This window comes from Peromyscus eremicus, chromosome 14 (assembly GCF_949786415.1).
Source record: "Peromyscus eremicus chromosome 14, PerEre_H2_v1, whole genome shotgun sequence".
Classification (NCBI taxonomy): Eukaryota; Metazoa; Chordata; class Mammalia; order Rodentia; family Cricetidae; genus Peromyscus; species Peromyscus eremicus.
Genome location: NC_081430.1, coordinates 28,439,592 through 28,457,383, shown reverse-complemented (window position 1 = coordinate 28,457,383; position 17,792 = coordinate 28,439,592). Strand labels below are relative to the sequence as shown.

The window sequence follows — 17,792 nt, the reverse complement described above, 5'->3', positions numbered from 1 at the left end:
GATAACTTGTGTGAATCAGTTCTTTCCCTCTCTTATGAGTCCCTGGCATCAAACTACGTCCTCAGGCTTGGAGGCATTTGCCTTTACCCACGGAGCCAGCTTGCTGGCCCTAATGCTCAAAATTATTTAAAATGTATAATATTGTCTTCAGGCACAAGAAGTATTTATACCTAAGTGAATTTTGTATTTAGGCTTGGTACCTATCCCCCCAAGTATCTTAATATGAATTTACACATACTTATACATATATATATATATAAATACATGAAAGTACCTGAAATCCATAGTGCTTCTGCTCTCACGGATTTATATACAAAATACTCAACCAGTACATACACAATGCGATTCTTCATGGTATAGGATTTTGGGTGTCAGTCATACTGAGCTTGCTTGTGTTTACTTTGTTGTTTTGTTCACACACTAGTGGACAAATGGATTTACACAAAGCACAGTACTATGAAAGTATAACCATGGACCTGTCACACTCTTGGGTTTCACCTAAAGAAATGGAGGGAAAAAGTCAGCTTTTGTCAATGGGCTAACTTGCTTTTTCATTGCTATATGTATCTAAAGGCTTTTCTACATGTTCCCTATAACCTGAAAACTCATGTAAGGCATAAATGGAAATTTATAAGTTTTTGAAGTGCTGAGAGGTTAAAAGACCAGAGTGGGTAGCTGTTGAGCTTTACTTTGGGTATTTAGCAGAAGTCTATTCCTGCATTATTCATTCAGCCATTGCTTAGTCTGTCCTCCATGTATGAAAATACTGCCATGGGCAGTTTGGAAGGCACTTCCAGTTTTCCTGGATCCCTGCTTGAGCTTGTAGTGTAGTGTATTATCAATTATAGGATTTATTTTCGTGGTTACCATATTTGTAAATTATTTTAGATTTTATTTATTGACGAGGATGGCTGAGTGTTGAGACACTGTGTGATATAATAGTCTTGCCTTCCCTTGGGCTCATAATTCTCCTGTTTCAACCTCCTATGGTGGGATTATTGGTGTTAGCCACCATACTTGGCCCTCTAATATCCTTTTAAATAGTACTATCCAGTATTTTAAGAAGGATTTGTGCACTGGGCTTGGTGACATGTCTTTGATCCAGCACTTGGAAGTCTGCTCTGTGAGTTTGAGGCCAATCTGGTTTACATAGCAAGTTCTAGGCCAAGCGGCTACATGGTGAGACCCTGTCTCAAAAATTTTTAATTATATTTTTGTTTTGTATTTTTAAAGATTTGTTTTTAAATGTGTATGTTTACTCATGGGCACCCATGTACCCATGAGTGCAGGTGCTAATGGAGTTAGAAGAGCTGGAGTTACAGGCAACTATGAACTTCCTGATGTGAGTGCTAGGATCTGAATTTGGACCCTCTGCAAAATGCTCTTAAGCACTGAACCACTTCTCCAACTACAATTTCTTTATTTCTTTCTTTCTTTCTTTTTTTTGGTTTTTCAAGACAGGGTTTCTCCGTGTAGCTTTGTGCCTTTCCTGGAACTCACTTGGTATCCCAGGCTGGCCTCGAACTCACAGAGATCCGCCTGGCTCTGCCTCCCGAGTGCTGGGATTAAAGGCATGCGCCACCACCGCCTGGCTAATTTCTTTATTTTTAATTGATGCCAGTATCTAATGTACCTTATATTTTAAGAAGAATAACAGAGACAGGTTTTTTCTTTTTCTTTAATGGTAATTTTTTTTCTTTCCGAGACAGGGTTTCTCTGTGTAGCCTTACACCTTTCCTGGAACACGCTTTGGAGACCAGGCTGGCCTCGAACTCAGAGATCTGCCTGGCTCTGCCTCCCGAGTGCTGGGATTAAAGGCATGTGCCACCACCGCCAGCCTTTAATGGTAATTTTTGCTTTAACTTTGTTAATATGAGATGTCAAATTACATTAATCTTTGAGATACAGAATATGAAGTTATACAGATTATACATTGACTGAGTCAGATAACTTGGATTCCAAACCAGCCTTAAAATTCAGAATTAATTAATATGGCTCTAGACTCATTTATTTAATATAAAAGTGGATACAGTTGCCCTTCTACAATGCATTGTTTTTATAATATTATTGCTATCATTGTTTTTAGTTTATTTCTCTTATCAGAATTTAACTCTAACAGCATGGTGGTGTATGCCTTTCATCCCAGCATTCAGGAGGCAGAGGCAGGCAGATCTCTGTGACTTCGAGGTCAGCCTGGATTACAAAGCCAGTTCCAGGATTGTATAGTGAGATTTTGTCAACAACAACAACAACAACAAAAAATCAAAACAAAAGAATGTAACTCCATTGGTGAAGACTTCTTGAAAGTCGACTTTTGAAGTGTCTAGGAATTCTCGGTTGAAACCCCTCACAGAAAAGGAAGGATATATTTTAGTAAATACTAATTTGATATGATAGTGTTTTAACTTTTTTTCTGGCATTTCTATTTCTTTTGTTTTATGTTTTAAACACAGTATAATTTTACTTTACATTTCTTTTTGTTCCTTTTGTTTTCAGTTTTTGAAACATGGTCATCCTTTGTAGCCCTGGATGGTCTGGGACTTGGTAGATTGGCCAGGCTGGCTTCAAGCTTGTGTTGATCCTGCTGCCTCTACCTCTTCAGTGCTGGGGTTACAGGTGTGCACCATCATGCCTGCTCTGCCTTTAAACCTGTTTTTCTATTAGACTCCTTCCTTTCTTCCTTCCTTCCTCCCTTCCTGCCTTCTGTCCTTCCTTTCCTTCTTCCTGAGGCTTACTCAGAGTCTGTGTTGGTTTTTGAACTCTCAGCTTAAGTAACCCTGCCTCAACTTTCTGAGCAGCTGAGATTACAAGGTATGTTTAGTGCACCTATTTTTGTTTACTCTTAAATTGGAGAGGAAATATGCTAATTTTATATTTAGTAATATACTCTTTTACTTTCATTTTCTCTGTTGAAATAAGTACTTGTAACTTTAGAAACTTAGATAAGTGAGAGTATTTTCTCTTATCTGGTTTTCTGATAACTTCCTTTGAAGAAAATTCTACTCAAGAAATTTAGATCACCAAGAAATTTAAAATCATTCCTTTAATTGTTGTAAAATTAGACTATAGCACAATGGCGGAAGTCGGGATACCAGGACATGCCAGAATATGAGAACTTCCGGCACCTTCTGCAAGCCCCAGTCGATGACGCCCAGGAGATTCTGCACTCCAGATTTCCAATGCCGAGATACATTGACACTGAGCATGGTGGAAGCCAGGTGAGGAGCGTCCCTGTGTTGTGTGTGCAGGCTGCAGTGAGTGTTCCTGCTTGTGTTGTTTGTAATGAGAGCATCTACCACACAGGGCCAAGGGCAAGGGAAGGAGACGGGAGGGGAGGGCGGCTTTGAGAACAAAGCATTACAGTTACTGCCTAGTTTCCTAAAACAGCCAGCATTCTCTAGTTCACAGCAGCCATGATTGGCCATCCTGACAGTGTGCCAGCTGTAGATTAGCAAAAACATAAGAACTGTTTGGAAAATCATTTAGGGTACTTTTTTCCATTTAATTTTTTCATTTATTTTACATACCAACCACAGTTTTCTCTCCCTCTTTTCCTACTCCTTAAATCTGTTCACTGGTAAGGCCTATGAATATGAAGTTTTGGTAATTTGTTTCAGTTTGGTAGAAAGTAACTTGTCAGGTTAAGGAAAACACTGTGGTGTTAAAAAGGGCTTTATGAGGCAGCCTGGTGGTGCACGCCTTTAATCCCAGCACTGAGGGAGGCAGAGGAGGTAGATCTCTGCAAGTCAGAGGACGGCCTTGTTTCCAAAGTGTGTTCCAGGACATCTAGGGCTGTTACACAGAAAAACTCTGACTGGAAAAACCAATCCCCCTGCCCCTGCCCCAAAAAAGGCTTCACGGTTGTTAGAGTTCAGAAGAGTGACTAGATCTGTGCATATACTCATACATGGTCAAGTTAGGGCTGCTTAGCATGCATTCATGAAACTTGGCCAGTGTTGTTCTGGCCAGAGGTATAATAGTACTCTAATTGTAAGTTGTTACACGGTTTACTTGCTCCATACATAAGGCAGGGACATAGTTTGCTTATTGTTGTGTCCCAAGTATCTAGCACAGTGATATTCCACAACTTTAGATACAGTGTCAATGATTAGTTTTACTATTTACAATGTGAACTATCATGTATTGAGACTGCGTTTTCCATGCCTCCTTCATTTGAGCCTCAGGCCAATTCTATTGTTATCTCTACTTTATATGTAATAGAATTAAGATGGATTATTTGTAGTCAAAGAAGCACATTAAATGATGAGCGAAGATTTTTTTTTCCTTTTTGAGAAACAGTATCTTACTGTGTAGCTCAGGTTCACCTTGAACATTCCTTTTGCTTCAGCCTCCTGATAGTGAGATTACGTTTGTAAGCCAGCCAACACTAGTACTTTGTAATTGAATTCTAGGTTTCTTACCCTAGGACTAGTGCTACTTAAGAGCAGAAAAAGATGTTGTATGATTCTAAATTTCAAAAGATTAGATTGCCTTTGTTCTTCTAAAATGAATTAAAATTTCTGATGAATTCACTTATCAATATCTTAATGTATATTGTTATTTTCCTTATTTATTTACTTATTGATTTCATGATGATTAGCTGTAGTAGAGGATAGATAAAATCTTGCCAAAGTTACCACCTGTGGCTTAAAAAGTTTGAGGTTTATTAAAGTAAAAGAATACAGATTTTCATATTTTTTGTTTGCATCATTTTATGAGGTGCTTCAGACTAGTTGGTAAAAACTGTGTTTTTAGACTCATTTTAAAATAATTTTTATGTTTACAATTGAAACATTTTTAAAACATTTAATGTGTTTGGGTGTTTTGCCAATATTTATGTTTGTGCACCACATTCATGCAGGGACAAAGGAAGTGAGGAGAAGGATGGGATCCCTAGGATTATAGTTACAGGTGGTTTTGAGTCACGTGGGTGCTGGGAACCCAACCCCAGTCCCCTGGAAGAGCAACCAGTGCTCTTAACTGCTGAGCCATCTCTCTAGTTCTGTACATATGATTTTCATACGCTGAGTTTGGGATTCAGTAGTTTATTATTTTATGTTTGTTACAAATATGTAATGTTGAAAGAATACATTATTTATACCATGGCCTGTGCATTTTAAAATGTAATCTTTTTAAGTGTTAAATTTTAACAAAGTTAATTTTACCAGTATATTCAGTTAAGTTGGTGTTAGATGGTATGTTTATGTAGCTTATCTTACTAAAGTCTGTTTCTGATTGATACTGTTATTATTTATTTATTTATTTATTTGTTTATTTTTGCTTTTTAGGCACGTTTACTCCTTTCAAAGGTGAACCCTTCACAGACTCATAATAACATGTATGCCTGGGGGCAGGTTAGTGTGAATAAGAGTCCTGGAAATAATTTCTTTTTGTGTTCTTAGTTATTTTAGTAAAAGCCACATTTTCCCTGTGTATTTAAAGATGATTTCTGTGGGAAAATATAAGGGAAGAGTAGAAAATATAATTAGTATTTGGTGCTAGTATTTTATTAGAAAATAAAAAAGCAATCTTGTCACATAGAACCTCTCCAGATTCCAAGTTTAGCACCAATACACTGGAGATAAAAAGCAATAAAGTCTAAAAGACAGGCATATGATAACTCAAGCTATGAGCTACTGAAGACCACAGTAAGCCAGGAGGGCCCAAGGATTGTGGTTACGAAGGGAGGCAAGAAGCCTGGAAATAATTATCTCCATGTCTTAGATTGGTTCAAGTGCTACCTCTTGATGTCGCATGCCAATGCTTTTGGAATATCCAGTCTGCATGGGCTCTGTGCTGGCACTCCAGGGTGTGTGATGACAGCCTCCCCAGCCTGTGGAGAGCTTGTGGTCCAGTACTAGAGATAAGCCACATCAGTGCAGTACAGGACAGAATATGCAAAGTGTGACTACAGGGAACTAGAAAGGATGGAGGGGTGGAAGAAGAATCGGCCCCATGGTGGTGACAGGAGAGGGTGTGTGAGGAGGAAAGAGCTCCATGAAAGGACTGTTTGGTTTAAGGAAGGCTTTTATCTCCATGGGTGGAAATCTATGGAGAGTAGGGAATTCAGAAAGTGTGGGCTGTGATAGAGTGTAGGTAGAAATGAGTTGTAGAACTTAAAACCGTGGATTGAATTGTGGAGGACCTTGAATGCCTCCAAGGGAAAAAATGTAAAACTCTTTTCTGCCTCATGTGCTATGAGGATGCCGGCCATTCTCAGCACTCAGCTGTCAGCATTCCAGAAAACGTCAACATCACTGTGAAGGGGTGTATAGTTATTGTGAAGAGCTCCCAAGGAAGTCTCTGGGAGAACTTCAGTCACATCTGTGTTGAACTCAGTTTCCTTGGGAAGAATAAGATGTGGCTCTGGGCCGAGGGCTGGTGGGGGATGGAAAGGAACTGGCTGCTGTCTGTACTGTCTGTAGTCAGTGCACAACATGATGAAGGGCATCATACTGGCTTCCTCACAGGATGGGGTCTGAGTGTGCTCACATTTTATCAGTGTAAATAAACAAGAGTCCATAGGAGGACACATGTTGTTTATTCAGTATCTCAGTCCCAGAAAGATGATTTAGTCCTCGAGGGGAATGATAGTGAACTTGTTTCAAATTCAACCAGTTTGATTCAGCCAGTAGCAAGTTAGAAGTAAGGATATCAGAAACATTTTGGATGGTATTTATGCTTCTGAAATAAGAAACAGGTTGACAAATAATCAAAATATAGAAACAAGATCCCGGCTTGTGAGACAGATGTGGGGAAAAAGGCTTTTAATGATGACTTTTAATAATAATAATAAAACACACACACACACACACACACACACACACACACACACACACACAACTCCAATGACAAATGTTATTCATGAATGGCCTGAAGAGGGCATCACTGTAACACTGTTATGCAGTGCTTCATATCCTAAGTGATGTAAATCTTGAGCCTCAATGTCTAATCTTGGATGTATTTTATTTGTCTTAGTTTTTAAATTTTGTTACTGAGAGAGAGAGAGAGAGAGAGAGAGAGAGAGAGAGAGAGAGAGAGAGAGAGAGTTTGTTTTTTTGAGACAGGGTTTCTCTGTGTAGCTGCCCTGGCTACCCTGGAATGTGCTCTGTAGACTAATCTGGCCTTTAATTCACAGAGATCTCCCTCCTTAGCCTTTTGAGTGCTGGGATTAAAGGCGTGTACCACCACTGCCTGGCTTTGTTGTTGCAATTTTTTTAAGACTTTATTTTTAATTACAATATAGGTCTCTGTGTGTGTGTGTGTGTGTGTGTGTGTGTGTGTGTGTGTGTGTGTATGTGAGTGCCGTGCTTGTGAAGACCAGAAGATGGAGACAGATTCACTAGGGCTGATGTTACAGTGAATTGTGCGCCACCTGATATGGGTCCTTCCTTGCTATGTAACTCGGGTCCTCTGCAAAAGTAGCGAGCTCCCTGAACAGTTGGTGCCATCCCTCTAGCCCTCATATTTTGTTCTAATTTGTCTCCTGTCCCTCTGCCTTTTTAGTGTCTCACATCTTAGTCCCTTTTCTTGCCCCAAGTACTCCCTTCTGCTTCTATGACAACTGTATCCCATTGCAACACCCTCATTAAAATTACTTCTTCCTCTCTCATCGTATCCTTCCTAGTCTTATCTCATTCTCTCTCTCTCTCTCTCTCTCTCTCTCTCTCTCTCTCTCTCTCTCTCTCTCTCTTTCTCTCTCTCTCTCTCTCTCTCTCTCTCTCAAGCTTAGGTGAGAGAAATGTGTTTTTTTTGAGTCTGGCTTACTTAATAATTTCAAGTTTCATCCACTTTTCTGTAAATGTTATGATTTCTTTGCATCTACATAATGTTCCACTGTGCATGTGTACCACATTGTTTTTTTGTATCTGTTCATCTGTTCATAGAAATCTTGGCTGGTTCCATAGCCTAGCTATTGTGAGTAGTAGTTCAGTAATAAATGTGAGCATGCAAGCGTTATCATCTCTGTGGCAGGACTTAGATCCTTGGGTAAATGCTCAGAGGTGGTACAGCTGGGTCGAATGGCAGCTCTGCTTTTGCTGTGTTGTTTGAATGAATCTCTAACATTGTCATTGGTTCACACTTAAGTCAAAATAGTAAGCAGTGTTTTTTTGAAGAATATCTGTAATGTGTCTAGGGTGGCTGCACATTTACCTCAGCAGCGATGGCTCCTCCTTCCCTGCATCCTCACCAGGCCAGGCCATCTGAAAGCCCTAACCCTCCACTCTCACACTGTTGGTCTTAGTGGTGACCAGCCCTATCCTGAGATAGTTATTTCCTAACAGAGGCTTGAGTTTCAGGAGCAGCCCCTACACCACAGACAGACCTGCTGCTCAGGCCATTCTGGGCATTTAGATGAGTTCCCTCTCAGGAAGCAGGGCCCTGTGGTAGCCATTACTCTATTTAAAATGAGGTCCTTGTCTGTTGTAGATTTCCATGTGCATTCCTCAGTACCACCCTGTATTTTAATCACAAATCCTTCTCTTTTCCTCCAGGAGTCTGGAGCACCTATTCTCACAGATGACGTTAGTTTACAAGTGTTTATGGATCATTTGAAGAAACTTGCTGTGTCAAGTGCTGCTTGACATGCCACATGTGTTAGACATTCAAGGTGAAATACTATTCCAGTTTCTTTTGCTTTTTCCATTTATCTGTGGAAGCAACAGAGATCTCTCTCCAAATCTGTTTTGTGGCAGTATGATCTGAAGTGACATATGAACAAATATCGATGATTAAGCTGAAATATAACAAGAGCAATGAGAACAAGTTGGTTTTGCTTGGTACAGTATTATAACGGGTTTTATAAATTTGAGGTCTTTATGATTTAATATGTTTAAAGAGTTAGAATGGTCTGCTTTGTATTACAGAGAACACTTATTTGTATACTGCAGACAGATCCACAGTGGCACTGGGTATCCGCACTGACCTGTTAGGGGTATTTAACAGCAGCCAGAAAGGAACAAATTAGTAGTGATGTCATATGAAGAGTTTGCTTCTTTGTCACGTAATTTTCCTGTGTTTTTTAGCACACATGTATACCCCATTCTGTATTTGTTAAAGTGGATTTATTTGTGTGATTTATTTAGGAATTATTTGACTTTATAGTAGTAATTCTTATGAAGGGAATTTAATGTTTTTGGTGACTTGCAAAAATCATTAGAGTTAAAAAATCTGAGTGAGGTTACAACCTCATAGCTGACATTAAATGTGAAATTCCCACCAAGTACCCAACTCATGTGACTAACCAGAGTAATTTTTTAAGGAAGCTAGAAAAATAAAGCATGTTGTCAGGGTGATGAAAGAAATTCTTCACAGTAAAAAGACTATTAAAATTATTAACCATATTTTGTTTTTGTTATATCATTTTGTTGTTTTCCCTTCTTAGATAAATTTTCCATTGTGTCCTTCAGTATTTTAACACCACTTTAGGAGTTTTCACTTCACTTTTTGTTTCAGATTCCTTGTGAAATTTATTAATTTGTGGTTCTTACTGAGACAGTATTATATAATGTTTAGCTATATCATGTGGAGATAGTTCTATTTGATTTATTGATTAGTATCAGTCACTTTTACCTTTCAAGTTTACTTGTAGCAAATGTTTACATTGCTAAAGCAGATAAGTTTGACAATGAGTTTTATGTACCAAGTGCTGCAAATGCAAGGTGGTGCTCTGATAGTTGCTAAGGCAGTGGTGACTGTGAGTGTACTTGCATGAACACAATCAGACGATGGGAAAGCAGGAACAGCTAATTGTTATACTCTACTGTTGAAATAAATCGCTTTGTTCTGTGTTATTGGAATTGAACTGTGCTAGGCCAAAATGCCAATAAAATATACCTTTCTCTTTCTCTGTTTTCTTGGTTATTTTACAGTCTAGTAAAGCCTGGAAAGCTTAATGTAAAATCAGAGCACTGTACTTTTTTTTTTTGAGATAGGGTTTCACTATGTATCTCTGTCTGTCCTAGAACTCATTATGTAGACTGTACTGGCCTCAAACTCATATAGATCTGTCTGCCTCTGCTGGAACTAAAGGCATGGGCCACCACACCCGGCCTAAATTTTTTGATTGATTGACACAAAATTGTACAAATTTATGAGTATGGTGTGATAATTCAATACTTATGTGTAGTTATGATCAGATTATTTTAATTAGCACTTTCATTTTTCTAAACAGCATTTCTTTGTGTTGGAAAACTTCAGACTTTATTCTCCTAATTCTTATAAAATATGCAATAAATTGTTGTAAACTGTCGTCACTCAGCTGTGCTAAAGAATACTGGAACTTTGTTCAGCTATATTTTGGTACCTGATCTTTCTCTTTCCCTTCTAGTCCCCAATGACCACCATGCTACTTTAGTATGACTGTGTGTGTGTGTGTGTGTGTGTGTGTGTGTGTGTGAGAGAGAGAGATATGTAAATGTGTGTGTGAGATATGTAAATGTGTGTGTGAGATATGTGAATGTGCACCAGAATTCGCATTCTGCCATAAATAGCAAGATTTCAAACTTCTTGTGGTTCAACAAGACTGCAGTGTATGTGTGTACATTAAAAGTTTGTATTAAGTCCGTATATAAAATAATGTGCTTCATTATGGCATTATCACATGTATCTGTCATTATACTTTATTCCTATTTGCTCCCCTTCCCAGATGCCCTCTTCCACTCCCCTGCTCTTGCTTATACCAGATTTTCTCTATCCCTTCGTCTGAGTCCTTACCTTGACTACTATAAGTTAGTGGTGCAATTAACATATGAGTTCAGATAAATCTTTGATAGAATGATTTCATTTCTGTTGGTTAAATACCCAGAAGTGATAGCTAAACCCTGTGGTGGATCCATTTTTAGACTTTTTTGGGGGATGGGGGAGCCTTGTAACTATTTTCTTTTAGAGGTGTATGAATTTGCATTCCCATTAGACTCTAGACTCTAGTGTTGCAGTTATTAGTTTACATTGTGTGAAGATGTGTCACTGTGATAGTTTAATAAAGAGCTGAATGGCCAATAGGTAGGCAGGAGAGAATAGGCAGGACTTCCAGGGAGAGAGAAAACTCTGGGAAGAAGAGAGGTGAGAGACACCAGTGAGACTCTGAAGAAGTTGCGCATACTGTACAGAGCACAGGTAACCGAGCCATGTGGCAGAATGTAGATTAATAGAGACAAGTTCATTTGAGCTATAAGAGCTAGTTGGGAAAAAGCCTAAGCTAAGGCCATGCTTTCATATTTGCGGGCTGGCGGTCCAGATGAGAAAGTACTACCACACTCTAGTGACTATAGATTTGCAGAAGTTCCATGTTCCTGTGTTCTCACTAGCATGTGCTAGCTTTCACTTCTTTGGTAATAGCCACTTTTCCTGGGGTGAGGTATCTTGGTGTGATTTATATTTCTCTGATGATTAGTGACACATAGTAAGCATTTTTTCATCTAGTTGGCTGTTAACCATATTATTGATTGTTGTAAATTAAATGCTGTGGCTTATTACACTTGGTTTTCCTTCCTTCCTTCTTTCCTTCCTTCTTTCCTTCCTTCCTTCCTCCCTCCCTCCCTCCCTCCCTCCCTCCCTCCCTCCCTTCTTTCATTTATTTATGGCTTTTTCGACACAGGCCTTCTCTCTGTAGCCCTGGCTGTCTTAGAACTCATTCTGTAAACCAGGGTGGCCTCCAGCTCACAGAAATCTGCCTGCCTCTACCTCTTGAGTGCTATGTATTTCTAGCTGGCCTTGAACTCGTGATCCTCCTGCCTCATTCTTTTGAGGCAGGGATTACAGGCATTTGTCACATCTATAAGTATGTAGTTTTTCAGTTATTTTAAAAATAATGTTGAGAATTCAGATTTATTCATCTTTCTAGTGTTCTTAGAACTAAAAAAATGTATATATAGTTTTTTTTCTGTGTATGAGTATGGTCTGCATGCATGTTCTGTGCACCACGTTTGTGTCTGGTACCCTTGGAGATCAGAAGAGGATGTCAGATTACTGGAAACTGGAGTTATGGATGCTTATGGGTGCTGGGAACTGAACCAGATCTTCTGAAAGAGCAACACATGCCTTTAACTTGTAAGCCATCTTTCCAGCCCATTTTGGGAATTATTTTCATCTTTCATGTCTGCAGTATGCTTGTGTGTGTTCTTGTTCTCAGTGGTGTTCTGTATGACTCATATGTCCTTTTTATGTTAGTATGCTTTCTTTGATTTTACCATTTCCCCTAACAGCATATATTAGCAGTAGGATAGTGATTGCTCTGTTCTATATAATGCTTTATGTCACTTTGTATCATTAATACAACCACACCAGCTTGCTTTCTGTTGAACTGATATTGTCTTTTATTTACTTCTGAACATTTCATATCATTCTGCCTTGATCATGATGCTTTTAGAGGCCCTGGATAACAGATTAAAAACAATCTACTCTGATTATCTTGACTACTTTTTATCTTTTGTACCTGTTTTAACCATCTAATTATTAAAGTTCAATTCATTTTTCCTCTTTCTCTGTCTTTACATCTTTACTTCTATATCATTTCTCCCTCAACAACTGGTAATAATTTTAATATGTGATTATTAACCTTTTACTGCCAATTTGACTGTTTAATCACACAGGAGACACCCTCGGGTATGTCCATAAGGTTGTTTTCAGAGAAGACTGACTCTGAGGCAAGGTCCCACCTGAATGCAGGAAAAGAGAAAGATGCCATTCCCTTCTGTCTGCTCTCTGATCTGCCCAGAAGGGAGCAGCCTCATTCCTGCAGCCAAAGGCGGGGAACAGCTCCCACCAAACCCTCCTCACCACAAGGGGCCGCTTCACCAAAATGAGAGCCAGAGTCAGTCCTTCCTTCCTTAAGCTGCTTTTTGTCAGGTTTCTGGTCACAACAAGGAGAAAAGAAGCTAGTGTAAACATACACTAGAGGAAGGGATGACCCAAACCTGGACCCCCAACTTCCAAACTAGTAGGGGAAAGCAGGGGATAAATGTGATTTTATCAAAATGAAGAAAGAATAGCAAAGGAAAAATGTGGTCAGTAAACAACAACAAAAAACAGGCTAATTAATACTTTTTAGTGTGTTTTATGAAAATGCAAAAGGTAACGTTTAGTCTGTCACAGTGGTGAGTTAATGGCATTATAGGTACTCTTAACTCAGTTTCTTGCAAATGGCACAAGACCATTGATGGCAGCATAGCCATCTTCCACAGAACTTTACCCAGGTTTGTTCCTCTGGCCTTGTTCACTGTTGAAGAGCACCTTTGTCAATTTCAAGGGTGTTTTTTTTTTTTTTTCTTTTTCTTTTTCCTTCAATTAAACCAAGTTGCTGAGTGCTGTGGGCAGCTTATACATTTAGACCAGTAAACAATATATTGGGTAGGATTTAAATATTGTGTACTCAAGTGAGCTTTGACCAGGATTTTTACAGGGCAATCTTTAAATCTGTTTTACAAAACCAGCACATTCCTAAAGGCTATGACTGTCGTCGACCTATGAAGCCACCTGACACTTTATGATATTATCATTTAAGGGAATTTAGGGCAGCCAGTTGAGTTGTTGACTAGCGGGAAAAAATGTTTGAGTCAGTCCACCAGAGAGACACACTTCCCACAGAACAGGCCAGCCTTTTCCTAACTGCAGTGACTTGGATATTTTGGCAGAGAAGGGAACTTTGTTAAGCCTGGTGTTATGGATTTGTTCCTTTAGGAAGTTGGCCTGATGTACTGGGGAAGCCATTGTTTTCTTTTTTGGCTTTTTTGAGACCAGGTCTCTCCATCTAGCCCTGGCTGTCCTGGAACTTCGATATATAGACCAGAGATCCTCCTGCCTCTGCCTTGTGAGTTTTGGGATTAAATGCTGCATGGCCTTAAAAAAAAGGAAGAAAGTTTTATGTATATGAATCCCACACTATGTGAGTGCCTGGGAGTTGGATGGTTGTGAGCTACCATGTGTGTGTGGATGCAGGGAATTGAATTCAGGACCTCTGCAAGAGCCATAAGTATTCTTAACCAACTCCCTGGCCACACTGGGAATGCATCCACACACTTCTCCTATTTGGGCCATTAACCTGTTCTGTGGACCACACTGTGTGTTTCAAAAATCCACAAAATCACTTGTCATAGGGATTAGAATCTATTCTTAAGAATAACAGATCTGGAGATTAATTATGAATAAAGATCTCTCAGAAGTCGCACATCTAAAAACTCCCCAAAAGAGATCATATTTCACCTTGTGTAGTGGCTTAGGTTTTCTTTCTTCAAGGCGATTTAAAAGTAACTTAATCTCCAGAGGTTTAAAAATTAATCTTTGTTAAATCTTCATGAGATGCTGATAGTTAAATGTTTGGAAACATTTGTGAAGAGGTAAAATTCAAAAGAAACAAGAGCATTCCACTCAGTGCTGCTTAAGCTTGAACTTGCACAGAAACACTGCGTGTGTGATTGTGAGTGTGTGTGTGTGTGTGTGTGTGTGTGTGTGTGTGTGGTGAGAAAATACTGCCATACATTCTGTCAAGAGTTTTTGGTTTTAACAGCTCCAAGGAGATATCAGCGCTGCCACCGTTGGAATCTAATGTTGTGGTGATATATTGTATACTCTAATAAAATTTGACTGAAGATCAGAGAATAGAACAAGCCATTAGATTAAACATAGATTCCATGCAGTGGTGGCACACACCTTTAATCCTATCACGTGGGAGGTAGAGATTCAATTTTCAGGGTTAAAAAAACCATATCAGGTGGCAATGCAGCTTAGATGTTAGAGTGTTTGCTAGTGTACACACTTCTGGTTCTAGTCCCCAGCACTACATGAACTGGGTTGGTGGGGAGCCTATAATCTCAGCACTAGGGCAGTGGAGAGAAGAAGATTAGGAGTTCAAGGCCAGCCTTAGCTGGGGTCTCTGCAAATACCAGGGCCAGCACAGTAACAATCCATGTGAGTGAGGCAAGAGAAGAATCTAGTTCAACATGACTCAGTAGCCAATGTTAGTTCAAACTTCTAGAGTATGACACTGGGCAGTTTGTTTTAGGCATATTTAAATATAGTACATTTGGAAAAAGATTCCTGGTGTAACAATCCTTTGTGCACAAGGATGTACAATTACATGGAAACTCTTCTCAAAGTATATGTTAGTTCTTCCATGAAGATGGGTTCTAAATATAGGCTACACATGGTGTAGTTGGAGTTATCTCCAGTTCCACTTGGGCCTGCTGCTGCTCAGACCCAAGTAAACACACAGAGACTTATATTACTTATAAACTGTATGGCCATGGCAGGCTTCTTGCTATCTAATTCTTATATCTTAAATTAACCCATTTCTATTCATCTATAAGTTGCCATGTGGCTTGTGGCTTACTGGTACTTTACATCTTGCTTTTCATGGTGGCAGCAGCTGGCAGCATCTCCTGACTCAGCCTTCCACTTCCCAGAATCCTCTTCTCTGCTTGTCCCGCCTATACTATACTTCCTGCCTGGCTACTGGCCAATCAGCATTTTATTTATCAACCAAATCAGAGCAACACATTCACAGATACAGAGCCGTATCCACAGCAACATGTTATCTTAAGGACCTCGGGGAAAATCTTGGTCTTGGTCATACAGATAGCACAGAGGTCATCTAGACTATTGGTCATCTTTGGTCCTGTGTGGGGGAGCCTGCTGGCCATACAGATAGTCCAATGATCACCTAGTCTACCTCCATTTCCAGCCTTCTGGGTGGAAAACTGTGTGTTTAACATTCTTGTTTTCTCTACATATTATCTGTGAGCACAAGAATCTTTGTGTTCCCAACACTTAGCTACATAGAGTTGGAGGGTAACTTTGGGATACAGAAGACTCTATTTCAGACAAAAAGTATTAATTAAGGCAGGAAAGAAATGGAAAATTAATGAAAACTTTAAGAATGCCTAGTGGGGTTGGAGAGATGGTTCAACTGATGAGAGGGAGCTGCTCTCCTAGAGGACCCTTTTTTCCAGCAGCATAGCTGTCAGTTAGCTCCAGCTACAAGGAATCAAGAGCCCTCTTTTGGCCTCTGTGAGCACTACACACAGTTTGTGCACTGTGTAGCTTAAATATTCACATACATAAAACAAAAAACAAACCATTAAAAAAGAGAACTTTGTAATTAAAATATAACTTGAAAACTAGAAATTACTTTTTAAGTGTTAATTTAAATTTAAAGTTTATATTTATTATTTATGCAGCCTATAAGTTATCTTGCTGTGGTCTTTTTGAAAATAATAATGAATTATTGCTTTCATCCTTTAGGGTTAAATTCTCACAGTATCAGCTTTCTAATTAAGAAACACTCTTTCCTAGATAAGAACATCTGCATTTAGTTTGATTTCTTATTTTGAAAGCTTAATTGGATTATGATTTTATATGTACATTTTGATTTTACGAACATGCATAACAACTTTTCTCATTTAACTATTATAATACCAATTTTATTTGATATTCCAGGATTCTCTTGTTTTATTGGTTTTGAGACATTTTACTACTATTTAGCATTAATGTGATTAAAAAGAGATAGCAGTGAAAGAGATAAATCTTTTGGAAATAGATTTTAAATATCTCTTCTGTGTAAAGATTAGCAGTGTTGAAAAGAATCAGTCCAGCAGATAGTCTAACACTGGAAATTGAGAGATTAGCAGTGAAAAGATTTCCAGTAGTGGAAGCTCTAATGCTACGTGAATGATGGCTTTAGGTCCACTGTCCTTCTGGAGGATGAAGTGTGGATGGGGTAAGGAATGATGTGCTTTAGAACAGCCAGTGACTCACTCAACGAGGGAACATGTGCCACAGGGCATTTCAGCAGTTGTACAAACACCATAGAGCACATTTACACACTTAGATAGTATAGGCCAGTCACATAATGCAGCCACTTGATGCAGCCAAGAGATGGGGTAAACCTGAGTTGTAAGATGCTTTACAGCAACCGTTTTTATTTTATTTAAAAAATAATTGGAAAGGAATATATGGTAAAATATGACAAAAAAATCTAATACAACAAAGGGCTAGGGATGAAGCTCAGTGGTTGAGTACTTGCCTACCCTACACAAGGTCCAGGTGTCAATCTTCAGCACTGGGGGAAAAATGTTGATATAGTAAGTACATGTGGGAGCCCACAGAGGTTTTGTAGTGAGATCTTAGCTTGCTTTACCCAGCAGGGCTGCATAAAGGGATGGATTGACCATGTGTGTGGTGGCCAGGTATCTGGAAGGGTCTGCACTTGGCTGTGCTAGGGGGAGGTCTTTTGCTCCACCCCTTGGCATTCCTATAAAAAGCCCTTTAGAAGAGACAGAAGGGGCCAGTGGATAAGGATCCAGGCCTTCCTGAGGCTATCCTGTGTTTCTATCTGTCTTGCTCTCTCCTCTATATTTCTAAGTTTCTTATCCCTCACTCCTCAATAGTACCCTGGGGGAAAATGTGGGGGCAGGCCCCTCCCCCAAATGGTGCCTGAACAGGAACCCAGGGACTTGGCAAAAGGGGTGTCAGGGGATGTCTCAAGTGTAAGGCATGCTGATAAGGAATTGATAAAGGCGCCAGAATTTTATTCTTGGTAGTCAAGTTAGGCGATGGAATGCCAAAGTTGAAAAGTGAGGCTGCATCTCTCTCTAGGTCTCTCTCTCTCTCTCTCTCTCTCTCTCTCAATTTCTGTCTATAAAAATTAAGGAAAAAACTATAAAGTAGAATATAGAACTATAGTGTAGGAAGAAGTTTAGAGTAAGGTAGAATGTAGAAATATTGGGTTAGGAATATAATTTAAGAAAACATTTAGGATAAGATAAGCAATAAGACAGAGAAACTTTGTCCTTGAT

At 39.2% G+C, this 17,792-nt stretch overlaps 2 protein-coding genes across 4 annotated transcripts in view; both read left to right on the top strand.

The window, feature by feature from the left end:
• The window catches only part of LOC131924110 (protein transport protein Sec23A-like), a 49,503-nt gene extending 40,159 nt beyond the window's left edge, over positions 1-9,344 (top strand). For 2 of the 3 annotated variants that reach the window (XM_059279335.1, XM_059279333.1), the window contains 3 exons: positions 3,063-3,218; positions 5,289-5,354; positions 8,496-9,344. In XM_059279335.1, the coding sequence (XP_059135318.1) occupies positions 3,063-3,218; positions 5,289-5,354; positions 8,496-8,585 (312 nt within the window). In that variant the 3' untranslated portion in view covers positions 8,586-9,344. The remainder of the gene's footprint in view (positions 1-3,062; positions 3,219-5,288; positions 5,355-8,495) is intronic. The other variant, XM_059279334.1, reaches the window with a different exon arrangement.
• The window catches only part of LOC131924112 (protein transport protein Sec23A-like), a 71,530-nt gene continuing 62,235 nt past the window's right edge, over positions 8,498-17,792 (top strand). Inside the window, exon 1 of the mRNA XM_059279337.1 lies at positions 8,498-8,611. The gene's annotated coding sequence lies outside the window, so the exon portion shown is untranslated. The remainder of the gene's footprint in view (positions 8,612-17,792) is intronic.